This window comes from Petromyzon marinus, chromosome 25 (genome assembly GCF_048934315.1).
Source record: "Petromyzon marinus isolate PM22_M1 ecotype Great Lakes invasive population chromosome 25, UKy_Petmar_22M1.pri1.0, whole genome shotgun sequence".
NCBI lineage: Eukaryota > Metazoa > Chordata > Hyperoartia > Petromyzontiformes > Petromyzontidae > Petromyzon > Petromyzon marinus.
Window position 1 is genome coordinate 332,608 of NC_133691.1, and position 16,250 is coordinate 348,857.

At 46.0% G+C, this 16,250-nt stretch overlaps 1 protein-coding gene across 1 annotated transcript in view; it reads right to left on the reverse strand.

Moving 5' to 3' along the window:
* Nucleotides 1–16,250, reverse strand: part of LOC116946025 (matrix metalloproteinase-14-like) — a 41,328-nt gene that overhangs the window by 18,250 nt on the left and 6,828 nt on the right. The window contains exons 2-5 of the mRNA XM_076069595.1: nucleotides 10,363–10,511; nucleotides 7,216–7,338; nucleotides 5,786–6,084; nucleotides 155–316 (exon numbers count right to left, since the gene is read on the reverse strand). Of these exons, the coding sequence (XP_075925710.1) occupies nucleotides 155–316; nucleotides 5,786–6,084; nucleotides 7,216–7,338; nucleotides 10,363–10,511 (733 nt within the window). The remainder of the gene's footprint in view (nucleotides 1–154; nucleotides 317–5,785; nucleotides 6,085–7,215; nucleotides 7,339–10,362; nucleotides 10,512–16,250) is intronic.

Genomic DNA, 16,250 nt, shown 5'->3' on the forward strand with positions numbered 1-16,250 from the left:
GCAGGAGCTTCCTGGTGTCGGAAGCGCCATCTATATCCGTCACTGTAGAACGGGCTCGGCGGGCTGTATTTTGTGTGATAGGACCGAGCGTATTCAATTGGAGGGTTCTGGATGGCTAGGCAAGGGCAAGGACGACGAGGCCTTATCAACCTACCGTAGATCTGCTGGATGCCCAGCAAATCGTCGTAGGGCAACTGGAAGTCATCCGTGTCCATGTACTGGTAGAAGGGCGCCATGATGGCCGACGGGTCGTTGGAGTGCTCCAGGCCCAACGCGTGGCCCAGCTCGTGCACAGCGACGATGAAAAGGTCGTTACCTGATTCCACGGGGGTGGGGGTGCAGTGGGGGTTGTGGGGAGGGGGGGGTAAAGGTGACCAACAGGCGAGAGGCCAGCAGGTGAGACAGGAGAAGGGAGGGTCAGCGACATTCGGCCTGCAGTGGTCACTGGCCATGGGGTCAACGCGTGCTCCTTGCGGCGTTGGCGCTGGTGCCAACACAAGCGTCACAAGCGGAGACGCTGCCAAATGTAACAAAAACAATGCAGGGGACGCCCATTCATATCACTGCCAGGCGCTTGGCAACAAATACTGTCAACACCCATCCATGTACACAGTCCCCTGTAACGTACCAAATCTGCACATTCAGCAGGTTTATTTTTTTTCTCATTTCCCTGCTGGGAATATTTTACTCAAAACTATTGGAGTTTTCTGAGATCTGGGAGGTACGGGAAATATCACACGCAGCCCACAAAAGCAGGACGGCTGCACATGCCTTGGACTGCGGCTAAGGTGTAATTTACTTAGCAAAACTTGCAATGGATTTGTTTTCATCCCCTTTGTAAACCGAGCAGCAACCGAAACAATCGGTCAGTGAAGGGTTCGTGGTATTATGTCTGCGAGCGCTTTGTCATCATCGCGGGAGGTCACTGGCGAGTGTAATGACCGGGTTATGCGGTGTGGCCAGTTTAAAGGCTGCCCTTCTAAAGGATGGCGGCTTCCACTAAAACACAACCATGGGGGTTCATTGTGCATGCCAAAAAATTTTCTTTGGTCTCAGAGTCATTAAAACCTAAGCCTGACGAATCTGGAAACATTATCCTCCTGAGTGGTGAAACCAGATGTCGTGCGATGGAATCGAGGTCGGCTGTCGGTAGTCTTATACCAAGAACCCATTTCTGTTTATTGTAAATTCACAGAGCCTAATAGGAATATGCATGAGGTAGGTTACGTGTAACCGCCAAAAATCAACTGCTCTTCAAGGTTCATGACCACATCTGTCTTATTCAATCATGTCAAACTCTCACACTGATTAAAGGTCAAGTTCCCTTTAATGTTTTTGTCTGTTTTTTTACCTCTACCAGTTCACACGCAGTCGCAGCAATGCTACAATCAACAGAAGCTGCTCACCTCCCTAAAACGTTTTTTTTTCGTTTGTCGCCAAGCGAGGGAGGGAAAGATGGTGGGAGGTCTGTGTGTTTCTAGGGCCCTTCGTGTCTTTTCACAGAAGGCCGCAGCTGACGAGGTGCGTGCGGTATTGTGGGGTGAATGGATCCGTTCCCCCGCTCCCCCCCTCCCCCGTGCTTACATAAGAAAACATTCGACTGGTTTGTTGGGTTTCCCAGCCTTCTGCATCACCGAGTGCGCTTTCTTGCATTTGTGGCGAGCCCATCGCATTCGCGCCTTACTTGAGCAAAAAAAAAATCGACACGAACCACATCAAGAGCGTCTTTGTGGAGAGCTGTGAACACAAACGAGTGGCAGCTCGTCGGGTGGGCCCTTTCGTCAAAGGAGAATTCCACCGAGGGGGGTTCGAAGCCTCGCCTGTCACCGAGAGGCCTGCGTTTAGTGAAACGCGAAGCGGAGGGTGCACTTTGCCGTCGTTGGTGTTCCTTAAGCCGATGAGCACTCCACACTCCCTCGCTGTCAGTGAGTGATGGGGTGTTGCTTGAGAGGGTGGAGGGGTTTCTATGGGGAGTGGTGGTGCAGGGGTTAGCAAGCTGCGCTACGAACCCGGCGCCCCGAGTTCGACTCCCGCTCACGGCCAACACGAGTGACGATTATCTGAACCGGTCCTGGGCCTCCCCTAGGTCGACTCAGCCCCAAATGAGTACCTGGTACTGGGGAGACAAAAGCGGTCGGGCATGGCGTTGGCCACCCACCCCATTCTGTATCGTGCCGGCCTTCATAGGTGCTCGCTAAAAGCACTTGCCTTTAACAGTCTGTTAAGGCTACACGGGGATCTTTGTCTTTAGCGTTTCTATGCCTGTGCGAAGAGCTTGTAGGCAGAGACCTCTCTCCGTTGGCATCCCTTCGCCAGAACAATTATTTGTGGGAGCGGTAAGGGAGCATTGTTCTTTTTAGCTCTTAATGTCCTCAACCACACCCTCCTTCTCTCGCCCCATCAAGACATCCATTTATATGCTGACCACTGCTATTGGCCATTTGCAATGTTTCACCAACAATCTCGTATGACGTATCTTTTATGATGCACATTTCTTTAGACCATAAAACACAATTCCCCAAAATACAAAGTACGACACCAGGGGCTGTAAAATGCAAATATGCATCAGAGTAAATCTATTGAGATATAAATTGCATGAAGATTTGTGGCCATAACTCGATAAATTTCTGCTGCGTCCAGCTCCAGCCCAGGCAAGTGAAGAGTCTCGTGGCTCTTGTGATAAAGGCAGCCAATGCAAGCAGCCAACGTCAGTGGCCAAAACAAACGTCCAGTGGCTATCTTCCAGAATGCCTCACTGATGATTTAATTTTCCATGCTTTGCATGGCAAAATATGCTGAAATGCTTAAACATTGAGCTGGTCAAGGTTAACGTACGGAGTGGCAGCCAAAGAAGGCAACAAACCTGAGAGCACGTTCACGGCAAAGATGGAGCGATAAAACCAGCTTGTGTCCCCGTGCTGAATGCATTGATGCATTGCAAGACTATGGTAGATGGTGATGGCTTGGGGGAGGCCTTCATCCAGCAGTGGATTCATCATAGCTGATTATAATGATCATGATACATTTAAGAATTAACCAGTTACTCCAAATGCGCCGGTTTGCAAGAACTAGAAGATTATTCATTGTCCACTGAATGCAATGCGCTTTGTTCAATTTGCACATTATGGCATATTTGTGCAACTTTAAATCTCAAATATTCTGTCCACTTGGAAAAATGAAGAGGCACTGCACACTGAGTAAAAAAATCTCACGGCAAACGATATTCACTGCAAGGCAGTTAATCGCTCTCCGTCCGGAGAGGCCAAGATGTGCGAGATTATAATTTCCAGCCAAGACAAATATTCCACATATCTCAGAGCCTTTCCAGGTTTCCAAAGCCATGTGGGGTCTTTAAGCAAGCATTGCCCTGTGGAACAATGCCTGCTCTGGGGCTGGCAGTGCAGACCACTCAGAAAAGCCTCAACGTGGTCAAATGACAAGCGGTGCTAAGAGGCGCTATCACAGGAATACCGCCAGAACCATCACACTGGCTCTCAAATGAACCTGACAAAAGACTGTCAAAAAAAATATTTCTGCACCCAGCACACCATGTACTGTATAGTCCCCTCTATGGTTGTGGCTACTAGTCACGTGCTACCAAATCCAGACAACCAGTGACCTGGTAAATATTAAGTGAGAATTTAAGCCCTGACTCAGGGCACATGAAAGAGGTGAACGATTACAAGGTTAAAGGGTGCACAACCGCACCTAAATACAGAACATACCCTCCATAGAGAAAATAGACATTTCAAATGCAGGATTAAGCATTGGAAGCTGGGCTCCCAATAAGCGGCCTCCCCGCTTTCAAGCTGTGCTCACCGATAACAAATAAGGTGCCACCCGATTTCATCGCCACGGCGTTTGCAACAGGATATATCGCCCGGAGCAAACGGCCGGCGCAGGAAGTGTGAGACGCCCTGCGGAGCGGAAACCCGACTCAGTGGTCCTCGCTGCCGAAACAATGCCGTTATTGGCCAACAAAACTTGCCCAGTCGTCACTCTCAGCTGGCGCCCCAACCGCTGTTATTTGACGATGCCCTCCCAGGACTGTTGGCATAGGTGGCAACGACTTTTGAACATCCAAGGAAATTTCCAATGAGTGGCGTTTTCTCATCATTGTTAAGGAACATCGTCGGACCCCCATGTCTGGGTTTGGAGTCTGGCTGTACAGAGTGCCAAGGACAAGAGGCTGTCAACACAAGATATGTGTGTTTTGTTTTTGCTTTAAATAATTCAGAGCGATGGTAAGTATAACACGTGCCTTTTTGTTGGAGTACTTTTAATTCAAGATATTGGCAAGGGCGTCTGTTTCTAAATGTGTTATAGGTTTCATGTTTGTTTACTACAGAATTAGCTGTTAGATCACACCAGAGGCTTCAAATGTGGTCAACATGTGAATGAAAAGCCACTTAAGAGACCAACAGTGTGCCTGCGCTCCCATGGCAAACTTTGATTGTATACCGCAGATTAAAGTGCAACCACACTCAATGCAAATGAGCTTCAGCAGTACCACTATGACATTTTAGTAAGTTTTTTTAACTGAGCAAAATAAACGGATGGCTTTCTAAGTTAAAGTAGGCCAAAGAGCAGAGCAGTTTTCTGGTCCAAGTGATGAGGTTTTTTTCAAAGTAGTTATAGTCAAGAATTTAGTTGGTTCTGGACTCAGGCGTGACGGTTCTGGTGGTATTCGTGGGCTAGTGCCAGAGGCATGAGAGCCCTTTCTGTCATGAAACATCTTTTGTGCGGTGCCCAGTTTCATCCATTCATCAAATTCTGAGAGGTTCTGGGGGCCAAGGCTGGACACACTGGAAAGCCCAAAACAACAGGAATCATATTTACAGGAACCAATGACACATGCTGATGTGCTCCAAATAAACCAAAAGCTATTTAATCATTTTCTCTGGTTAATTCGGTGAGGAAAACAACGAAGGTTAAGGAGCAATGAGATCGCTAATGGACAGGATGGATAGTAACATTGGAGGATTGTAAGAGATGGTGGGAGCGTGGTGACGCCTTCACCTACCAACATATGATGATGATGATGATTGATGATCGTGATGAATTGTTAATATTCGTAATAACCTCCTAGCATGGTGCCCCGAGATGGAGCCACTCCCCAAGCAGTGTCCCCCATGTACCTCCCGACATTAGATTCAGCTCCTTCAAGGAGGCTCTGGAAGCACTAAAGTCCAAGTTAAAGAGATCGTCCTGTATTCTCATGTACTTTTAAGCTTCCATGTCCAAGATTTCCACCTTCATCACCTTGCACTTACCAGCGTGGTAGAGTATGATCAAATAACCGCTGTAACTTCGGTGGTGTGGAGAAACCCTCATCCTGCAGTAGAGTTATCATGGATTTTTATTACACTTGGTTTCCTAGGAAAGCCTAACTGAATCTCATGACTCTTTTTCAGGAGGGTCTTGCCAGGTTTTTGCATTAGGGGTGATGATTGTTAAGTATAAACCAAATAGAATAATTTGCAGTTCATTTTTCAAATTTGCCAAACTTTGACTGTGACACTTGCACAACATGGCTTTTTCTTTTACGAATGATGTCACGTGACTTTTAACGTTCGCTGTGAAGCAGACGGCATGTATATATTTCTTATTGTTAAAAAACCCACAGTAATAACCAGAGTGACTGCTGCATTCAAACCGTGAACCTCTGCAACAAGCAGCAAACCCGCTAGCGATGGTCCACATCACCACCAGATGATGACGAGGATGACAATGATGATGATAATAACAACGATGTCTACAGACACACAACACCACTTCCACCCACCGGTGTAGTCGTGCCCCCCCAGCGTCCACGGCTCGTCGGCGTCGAAGTGGGTGTCCCCTCCGATGCCCTTCCCGGGGAAGTAGGCGTGCGCCAGGAACCCGCCCACGCCGTCAAAGGGCGAGCGGTCGCCGTGGTAACCCGACGCAAAGAAGATTATAATGTCGGCGTCGTTGCCGGAGCCGTCGCGACCAGACACCTGTGTGAAGGTGAGCGGCGTCACCGCCTGCCACACGTCGAATGCGTGCCGGATTGCCTGGTGGGTCTCGTACTCGCCGACTTTGGGCGTGTAGTTCTGGATGCTGTGGAAGGAAAAAAAAATCCGGGAGAGTAAATGCGAGGACGTCAAGCAGAGAGGGCAAAGCTAGGGCACTCAAACAGAGCGTAGAGATGGACTAGTTTTCCTGTGGCCGCATCTGCGGGACTAAAGGTATTGCTGCCTACTGCATGAATTTTATTCTACGGGTGTATTACCTGAAATAAACCTCTTGGTGATTTCCTCTTTAACACCTGGCTCTTCCTCTTATTACTCAACTCCTTCATTTGTATGCCCCGCCACCTTACTCCTTAAGCCCCACCCCTTCCTGATTAAACTTCCTCCTCTTCCTATTTTGGCTCTGCCTTTTCTTCTGTAGGCCTCACCCCTTCTCCCAAACACAGGTTGGCTGCTATGGGATTTGTTGGGGGTGTATAAGAGGGAGCAGCAGTGGTAGTGGGGTGTGACGGCTTCTGAATGACAACCAAGGTCCCTTGATTAGCACTGTTGCCGACGTACGGTGCGAAAGAAGTTCAGCATACATATAATAAATTGACTTAACATTTGTCGGGTCGCACTATACATACTCCAGGGCCATGATAATTTTTGAAAGTTTTAAGTTGAAAAATTAATTGGCATATTAGCAGTGTTCTATTCATAGCCAATGGACATCAAACAAATGCTTAGAAAGATGAACAGAAAGCTTTTGCTGTGATTCGAGTTTAATACAAAAACATTTATTGCTTTTCAGGAAAGCCTTGGCAAGTCTTCAAGACGTTTTTTTTCTCGAGGTTCCTGCTGGGATTGTTGCCGAACTCCGCGTGATTTTATTGTTGAGTGTGGGAGGCAACCTCGGAGAGATCCCAAGATGATCTCAATCTGATTTAGAGGTAATGCATTCACTATCCCATGCTTTATTTCACATGTATGCTGCAGTAGTGAATTGTAAACGGGGCGACCAGAATTAAGATTTATGGTCAAAGCTAACATTGCTGGCGAATTATCTCTCAATACAGCTCTGGGCCACCTCCTTCACCAACACGCACGTGTGTCCAGCATGGTGGAGCACGGTCAAACAACCCCCATGATCGATAGGCAAGAGAAAGCCATCATCCAGGAGTTATTGGTAAGCTGTGACGTAGTGGCTTAATGTGAGTGCGGTGATAGCTTTGCTCACTCGTAGGTGATGTGCTGATGATGCCACTTGAGGTGGTTGATGGCATAGCGCTTGTGCCGAGACCCGGCCGTTACGGTGGTCCCGTATCGATCCGGTACTCCGCACCGTGGCTTCTGCATCCATCTGTACGGCACACAATGACACGTTACATCACGAAAATACAGTTGAGTTATCTTCTATTTTTTTATTATCATCTGCCTCCCAGAATGCTGTGTTGGCCACGTGTGGCAGGCGGCCCGCAAGTGAAAGACGCATTGGACCACAGCACGCCCAACACGGTTGTTCTGCGCGTGATGTGGCGTGCCAAAACAATAGTTTCTTACAAAGCTTACTTTCATTTTACAACGCTTTGCAGTGCAGCATTGTGCCTTCTCGTAAAACAACTGCACAGCGGCATTCGGAACCCCCCCCCCCCCCCGTCGCAGCAAGGGCGCTCACACTCGAGAGCGTGAATTGAACGCACGTGTCCAGGCCATCTGCCACCCCCGCCATGTGCTGCCCATTGCCTCACCCCACACTGCTCCCAGGGGCTTCTCGCCGCCGCTCACAGCCACTGCCGTCTGGGTTTGCCGTGCGTCGCGCTCTGGCAGCGAAACAATCCCACGTGATTTATTCAGTCCCGAGCCACGTTTACGCCAGCCGTCGCACATTGGAGACTGCGAGAGAGCACGAGCCCACCGGCTTCTGTTACGTCAGGGGACACCTGACTTCTGGGAAGCCCTTGGGAATCACGTGCTCACTCGCGTGTGTTCGTTGGAACATGAGGCCAGGCTTGTTACCATTCTTTTACATTGGTGGAAATGTTGTTTATTTATTTCTGTTATATATGGTTAACGTGCAAATTTCGGAGGAAATCAATCTTGTGAATGTTAACGACAGCTGAACTCAATTGACCGCATGTGAAATCCCATAGCCAACAAACACAGCACACTAACACAAGTATGGGATATGTATACGCCTCAAAAGGCTTAGCATGTCTCTTTTTTATTGGTGCAAAACACAGATGTGAAAAAGACAGTTAAAAGTGAGTGGGAAAAAACACAGCCTTGTTTTGAAAAGTAGAGCTTATCAAAGGAGCCTAAGTTAAGCAAATCCCAAATGAATTCTCACTTCAATAACTGGTTGGGAATGAGGATTCTTTCAGTGGGGTAAAGCGTTCACTCTTATAGCCTCGGTAGGGTCTGCCCAGGATCAAAGATCAACGTGCGATCAATGGGCACTCACGATCGTATTTAAAAAAAATGTGTTCCATTGGGCCGTAAGAATCATAATTTTGAGCGCAAAGAAGGGGGATTCTTTCTGCCTGGCTTACATTTTTTGTTGTTGCAATATTAAATGTAACGCAGGTGGCAAAAAAAAACCGCTTGTAAACATTTTCACAAGCACTGGAACGAAGATTGTAATCTTGAATGCAAACGGAATGTGCCCCATGAGTGAAAAGGCAGTAAATGCCTCAAGCAGAGAATGTGGGATCCGTCAGGCCACAGAGAGGTCGTGGCACGCCCACACACATCACTCATGGGACCACTGAGGCCTGGAGCTCACCTGACTCACAGAGCTGAGATAAACAGCTCATAAATGATGACTGTACAAAGCGTCAACTTAGGCATAGCCTAGACAAGATACAAGCTTAAAAGAGAACATAAATTATAAGTAAATATTTTCCGTTAATAAATTATGCAACATTAATTTCCAAATGAATGAGAGTTTTGGAAATGTATTCAGAATTTCTATGAGAGTTACGGCATGTGACATCGCCTCACCAGTAACAGTCACCAAGATGTGGGATTGTAATTCGATTCAGGACTAAATATATTTATCTCATTTGTGTTATTTCTGATTTGTTCTGCTTTGTTTGTACAGTTTTTTTACATTTAAGATATTATTTACACGAATTGGACATAATCGAATTAAATAAATGACCAATGTCAATGGACTGATATTTTTGAGGTGCCTATTCACTAAAACCCAGGAACTCCTGGCAATCCTCAAGGTGCCCTGGCAAGTGCCACACAACCATCTACACCTGAGTTACACACAACCATCTACACCTGAGTTACACACAACCATCTACACCTGAGTTACACACAACCATCTACACCTGAGTTACACACAACCATCTACACCTGAGTTCCACACAACCATCTACACCTGAGTTACACACAAACATCTAAACCTGAATTACACACAACCATCTACACCTGAGTTACACACAACCATCTACACTTGAGTTACACACAACCATCTACACCTGAGTTACACACAACCATCTACATCTGCGCTACACACAACCATCTACACCTGAGTTCCACACAACCATCTACACCTGAGTTCCACACAACCATCTACACCTGAGTTACACACAACCATCTACACCTGAGTTACACACAACCATCTACATCTGAGTTACACACAACCATCTACATCTGAGTTACACACAACCATCTAGATCTGCGCAGCTGAGTGAAATCTTTACAGTGTGTTGTGTGAATGGGTATTTTGTTACTGTATTATGAAATCTCCTCTTAGTAACGTGGCAAATACAATTCTGGTTTATGCCCCAATAGCACCATCGGGGTCATAAAGTCCACACAGGATTACATTACAACTGCACTCACATCGTTCTCACTGCAAGCTTAATATAAAGAATGTGCATGATCACTTTATCAAACGACATACAAAGCCAGAGCACCTCTATAAGCATCATTAGAGCCACACAATGCAATTCATGCTTTTCAATTAATAACAGTTAAAATGTAAATATTCCAAAGTTGTGTTCATGGTTATCAGACTACTATCCAACTTCACACACAGTAGCAATGGGCTCCAGAATTCACGGATTTGAAGGCTGATCTCCAGTATTTTAATTAAAGCGTCAAGTTACAGCACACAAAACAAGCGAGGTTCCTCCCAAAATCAGGTTCATTCCCATCTTTTTCTCAATTCTTTCACTTTTTTATCTCCATTTTTATGAATCATTTAAATCCATGTGACATGTTAATATTTAAAACTATGAAGGATGCACGTACAACTTATTCTGGATTTTAAATTTTATTTTAAAGTGATTTTTATTTTCTTAACTATGAAATTGTAAAGCATAAAAAAGCAGAGTGATGATAACAGTGCTGATATGGGCGTAAGCCTTACTGCCTGGTGAGCTCATCCATCGTGCCGGTGACTGGGATGCCGTAGAAGGCCTGCATGGAGGACACGGCCTCCGACAGCATCTGTCCCGAGCGGTACGTGGCCATCTGCAGGTCGCCCGCCGGAAGGTACCCATACTGCTGCAACCACGTCTGGTGGACCGCATGATGGGGGAGGGGGGGGGCATAGGACAGTAGGTCAGGCGGGAGGAAAAACGTCAAGAGAAAAAGGTTTTAACCAAACAATAGCAAACATACAGGAAGGTTACTGGGGGGCTCGACTGGGAGGTCTAGTATAGGTGGGACAGCACCAGTAGCGGAGACCCCCACACAGTGCCCGTTCGTTTTCAAGCGTTCTCCGGCCTCCAGGTTTAGGAAATCCAACCGTGACCCCGGGAGTGACATGGTCAGTGAACTTCAGCAAAACTTGGCGAGGTCACCTTAACGTAGAGGAAGTGAGGTCCGTGTCCCCCATGCATTTAAAACAAAGGGTCTCTCTTCGTGGAAAATGTTATCTGCGTGTCCTGTGTTGTGGACAAATAAACGTGATTAATGAACTAAGTCAAATTAGCATTAATATTGATCAAAAATAATCATTTACAGCCGTTTGTCAGTTCACTGCTGGATGAAAGTCGGCCAACTACATATTTGGTCATGGAGTTTGCTCGCCCACACTTTACCATACTGGTCAATGCAGGTTAGTGAAGGGGAGGGCCAGGATCAGTTTAGATATCACTCTTCAATAATGCTACCTCTTGATGGAATCGAACTCAGGCTTCCACGATCATAGCGCAGCATGTGAGCCACTAGGTCACTGTGCTAGTAATTAATTTTGTTGCAGCGGTAATTAATTTTAAACACTGATTACATTTGCTGTGATGAGAGATGGTGGTGGATTGGGGAGGACTTCGTCCAGCAGTGGATTGACCATAGTAGATGATGATGATTAAATAATTAAGATGATTAAAATTTTCATGGATGAGTGGATCCCAGTCACAGAAGACATCCCGTCCCCCAACGGGAATGTCTTTATTATTTGTGAATGATGGAGTTCGGGGGAATGTGGGTCATGCTGGAAAGTTATTGAACTACGTGTGAGGTTTCTTCCATAATTTTTGCTGAAACTGAAAAAAATATTTTACGTGCTGGGAAGAAGCATATTGCAACAACGATCGAAAAATCGTCTAATAACATTATTATGAAATATACATACACAAACATTAACAGTGATCACCATAAAGACAGGAAAAAAACGATATAAGACGGAACTTTTTTTTAAAAAAGGAATCAAACTGTCAAATAAAACACACGGGGGATACTTATGCACTGTGATTGGAAAAACGAGGCAGTGTGGATTTTCCATAAATCCCACATTATTTTAAGCGAGGCCAACACAATTACAGCCACGTGAAGCTAATTTTCCATGCAGTTTGGTTGCTAAGCGTTACCCATTGCGGGTGCTCTGACAAGCCCAAGCCGTCTCAGCCTGCCACAGACACTCTGATAAATCTCTTTACTGAGAAGAGACCAATTGACTAAGCTTCCAACGTCTCACCAACATCTCACCAACGTGCCATCACTAGCCAACACAACACTCAAGCGCATACTCCTTTTACATTTATCAAGCAACTAAAAAACCACACTGCGCTCATTTGTCTTTACTTAAAACTCTTTCAAGGAAAAGTGTTTTTTTTTCGTGAACGGTTTAACTTGATTGACTCCAGAAACACGTCAGCGCAAAGGTGAGTTCCGAGCAAAGAGACCTGCAGTCAGCAGTATGACAGTGATCAACCACAACATGCGATCGTTTTCCGGCGGGGATTTTTCAAGTTGTGCCACAAATTGCTTGGGCACAACTTGAACTTCTCAGTTCAGTTCCCAAAGAAGAAGATCCCACCCGGTATGCGGAGCGAAACGTCGGACATTATGTCAAGCAACATGAAAATACATTGGGCAGCTCTACAGAATAACTGTGAAAACGTACACAGTAGCAATCGTTTTGTCCAGCGAAGGGTGTGAAGGCGTGGCCATGTATGGAACTTGAGAATGTGTGTGGAGCTGCATGTTTACAATATAGTACCGGGGCTGTCAACTCTAAGGTACGCCAATGTGGTGGCAGGGACACACATTGCAGTGCAGGCATGTGCACGTGTGAGTGAGTGCGTGGGAGTTGTGTGCGTCTCCACGTGACTGTGAGCAGGGCGGTGAAGCAGTGAATGAAGTGGTTAGCGCAGTGCGCTAAAAACCCAGCGAACCTGAGTTTGAGTCGTGGCACAGCTAACATTAGTGCCGAGTGAAGTCTGCACCAGTGCTGGGCCTCCCCCACAACAACAACAGCCGTGACGTCACCACGGCACTTGCTGGCAGGAGGTCACGGGGACAGACCCAGGTGCCATGGGTTGACTGAGTGAGATGACCGAGCTTCCCCCCACCACACACACACTCGGCTGACTCAGCCTAAAAATGAGTATCTGCAGGTGCGGTGTGTAAACATCAGGCCTTAATAGGTGTTCGCTAATGGGACTTGCCGCACCAGTCTGGTAAATGCAATAAAGGGGGTAAAGAGGGTATGGGGATGAGGTGTACTGGGTGTGCACTCGTGTGGGAGTTCATTACGAGGCTTGAATGCACACACGAGGCGTGAGACTTCGCAGTACTAAATTTGCCTGGTTGAAAAACAAAGACCCAAACACCTGTCTAGATGATTACATTGGTTGTAATGTTTAAAATCAGCTCTGTTACTTAGTTTTCATTACAGATAAAGAATCCAGAAAGTAAAACATGTGTATACAAAAGTTTTCGCATACTAGTTCATGGTTTTTCTTGACGAAAAGATGTATTACTTTGCAACAAAAATAAAACATAAAATGAAAAACGGTAATGCCGTCAAATAAAATAACACACACAGAGGCCAAAATATGATGCAATGCTCACAGCCCCATGTCTGGGGGGTGGTGAATCGAGGCCAGGCCCATTATCGCACACATACACACGTGTTATTCATTACACTGAAGGCACACAGCTTGGTGCAAACTCTCCAGCTACGTTTTAATCAAAAACAAACTACGAAGCAGCAGCAGCAGCATCCACTTTTGGTGCAAGAACGGGATGGCTTCTGCAGGGCCATGTGGGATGCGACCTTTTGTAAACAAAGGCAGGCGCTGGGCCTGCATTGTTTGGATAACCTTATCTTAAAGATGTTTCTACCAGTGTTGGGAGAGAATGGAATCGGTTGTTCTGTACAGCTTTTCCGATACGTTTGCGGGTTGTACCGCGTGTTGTTCGACACGGTGTCTAATATTTTGCTCCACCACGTGCTGTTGGTGGTGGCTTCTTCAACTGAATATTCAGTTCCAGAAGCACCGTGTTGGAACGTCAGACATTGGGCCGAACAATACACACGCACGATACAAGCCTGAAACACATTGGGGAGTTTGGGATCACGTTTTGGCAGTTTTGTTTAAAAGTAGCTGTGTACAAAACAGGTTTTGTCAAAACCTACCCAGTGATTACGAGCACATGCAATCATCGAATGATGTATTGTATGTAGGTTGAACTTCTTTCGCATAGGAAGTAGCCAACCGTGCTTATCGGAGGTGTGACAGAAGTGCAATTTGCACCTCTGCAGACATTTGCGTATCTCCACCGGACCAAACAATTAAACTATATACTTCGATTTAAAGCTTTCGTGACTGCAAGGATTCATCTTTTTGGTTCTTTCGGTAAAGTCACGTGACTTTACCGAAAGGACCAAGAAGATAAACTATATACTATTTAAATTTTACCAGATAAGGTCCACTGAACTACGATATATAGCTGTTTTTTTTAGAAGCGATCTGGCCACAAATGATAGCTCAACTAAAGTGGTTTATCATGCGGAAATTAAAAAAAGCCAAATACTCTAAATGCATGTTTCTAAATGTTTAGGGAAAAACCGGAGGACCTGAAGAAATATCCACGCGACCACGGGGTGAGCATGCAAACTGCAAATATACCAGCTGTCAGGGTCGGGATAGAGCCCATGCCCTCCGGTATACCAGACGATGGAGGTAACATCTCATCACCGCGGCAAACCAAAAGCGGTCATGATGCAATACTCTAAAGGTAATGAAATGTCATTTATATAAACCCGCCTAACGTGCCGTGTTTGCGACCGGTGCACTGAAGCTTGTAATGCTCTTGGAATTTATTACAAGAACCGAGACCATAAAAATTGTAACATTGCTAATAAACCAGCTACGAGGGTGTATGGGTTTTGTGAGGCCAAAGTAAATGAGTTTCCTCTTTTTGGAAGTCACTCCTTTAACAAAGACAAAGATCCCCCGTTTAGCCTGAACAGACTGTTGGGGCAAGTGCTGTTAGCGAGCAACTATGAAGGCCGGCACGGCACACGAGGGGGTGGGTGGCCTGCACCACGCCCGGCCGCCTTTGTCTTCCAAGTGGTGAAGTTTACACACCGTGCCAGGTACTCATTGAGGCAGAGTTGACCTAGGGGAGGCCCAGTACTGGTCCAGATAATCGTCACAGGTGTTGACCATCACTGGTGTTGACTACTTTAACACACACACACAGACATACACACAAAACTCCACCTCAGGTACAACTCTACCGCAAACCTCTGTGTGGAACAGCGGCGGCTTGGTCAAGTGACGAACAAGCCGCGTTAGGGGACGTGACACGTCAAATCCTAAAAACAGCGTGGCATTTGGGATTCGGTATTGGGACGCGATCCAGCCATAATCAGTGCCGCGGCAGATGGAAAAAATATCGCATGCAGCAGTTGTTTCATTTGGCAAGACACCGGGGCTCCGAGCACCCGGCTGGCTCGGTTCTCCCCATTACGGAGCCTCTGAGCAGCAGAGTCCAGATATATAAAAAATATATCTGCACTTTTGTTATGAGCCTCGCTTTGGTTCTTAGAAAAAAAATTCTCATTTATTTTGGTCTCTAGAAAGGGGACTGGGTACAACTGCGGCGTCGTTGGTGTCCACCCGCCCCACCCCAAGCGAGCCTCAGTTGGCCCAATGACGGCGCGTTGCTCTGGGAAAGCAAAGAGAGGCTATTAATGTGTTCAAAATTAATCTCAAATCGTGCGTAAAATTGCGGGCTTGATGAGGGATAAAATGTGGTGTTAGAAAAACGTTTCTGTTCGCATGATCCAGATGAAGACGGTTTGCGAGTCCATTTTTTTTACTGGTACTGTTCAAAATCAAAACCCGAAACAGGCAGACGTCTGATATGAGGGGTGGTGCTGCTTGCAAATTGGCACACATTGTTCTGGATAAATGTAGAGCTTAAGCGGAAGATCTCTATTAGTGGTGCAGGAATTTGCCCTCACGGTGATCCAATGATTTGCCACAATTTAAGGTAATGATTCAATTGAGAAAGTTATTTATTTTCATAACATTGTGGTGAATATAGCTTGTCGTTAATTAGAAAATATTTATCCTTTTTCACGCCAACCAATGCATCTATCGTGAGCATAAAAAGTCACATAAATAAATTAATCGATACATCGTTACACTCTTGATATTGATAATGACTAGTAATGTACAGGTCCTTTGTCAATTCGCTGCTGAATGATGCCTCACCACTGTTGGTCACGGTGTGTTTTTTAATAACCAAATGTTTCCACACTGATGAAGCACACGTGAGTGAAGTGGAGGCCCAGGAAAAATTCAGATATCACTCACAACTGATGTGAAATGTGGCCAGGATTCTAACTTAGACCCACTAGGTTCATATCGCGGTGCACTAACCAATGTGTTACCGCTCTCCCCCATTACTGAACACCTACGAGTGATAACTGAAATGTTAAAAACAGGCAACTCATATGGAGCATGCCTTGCACGTGCTTATGAGTATTGGAAGGAAAGAACACCGTAAAAAATA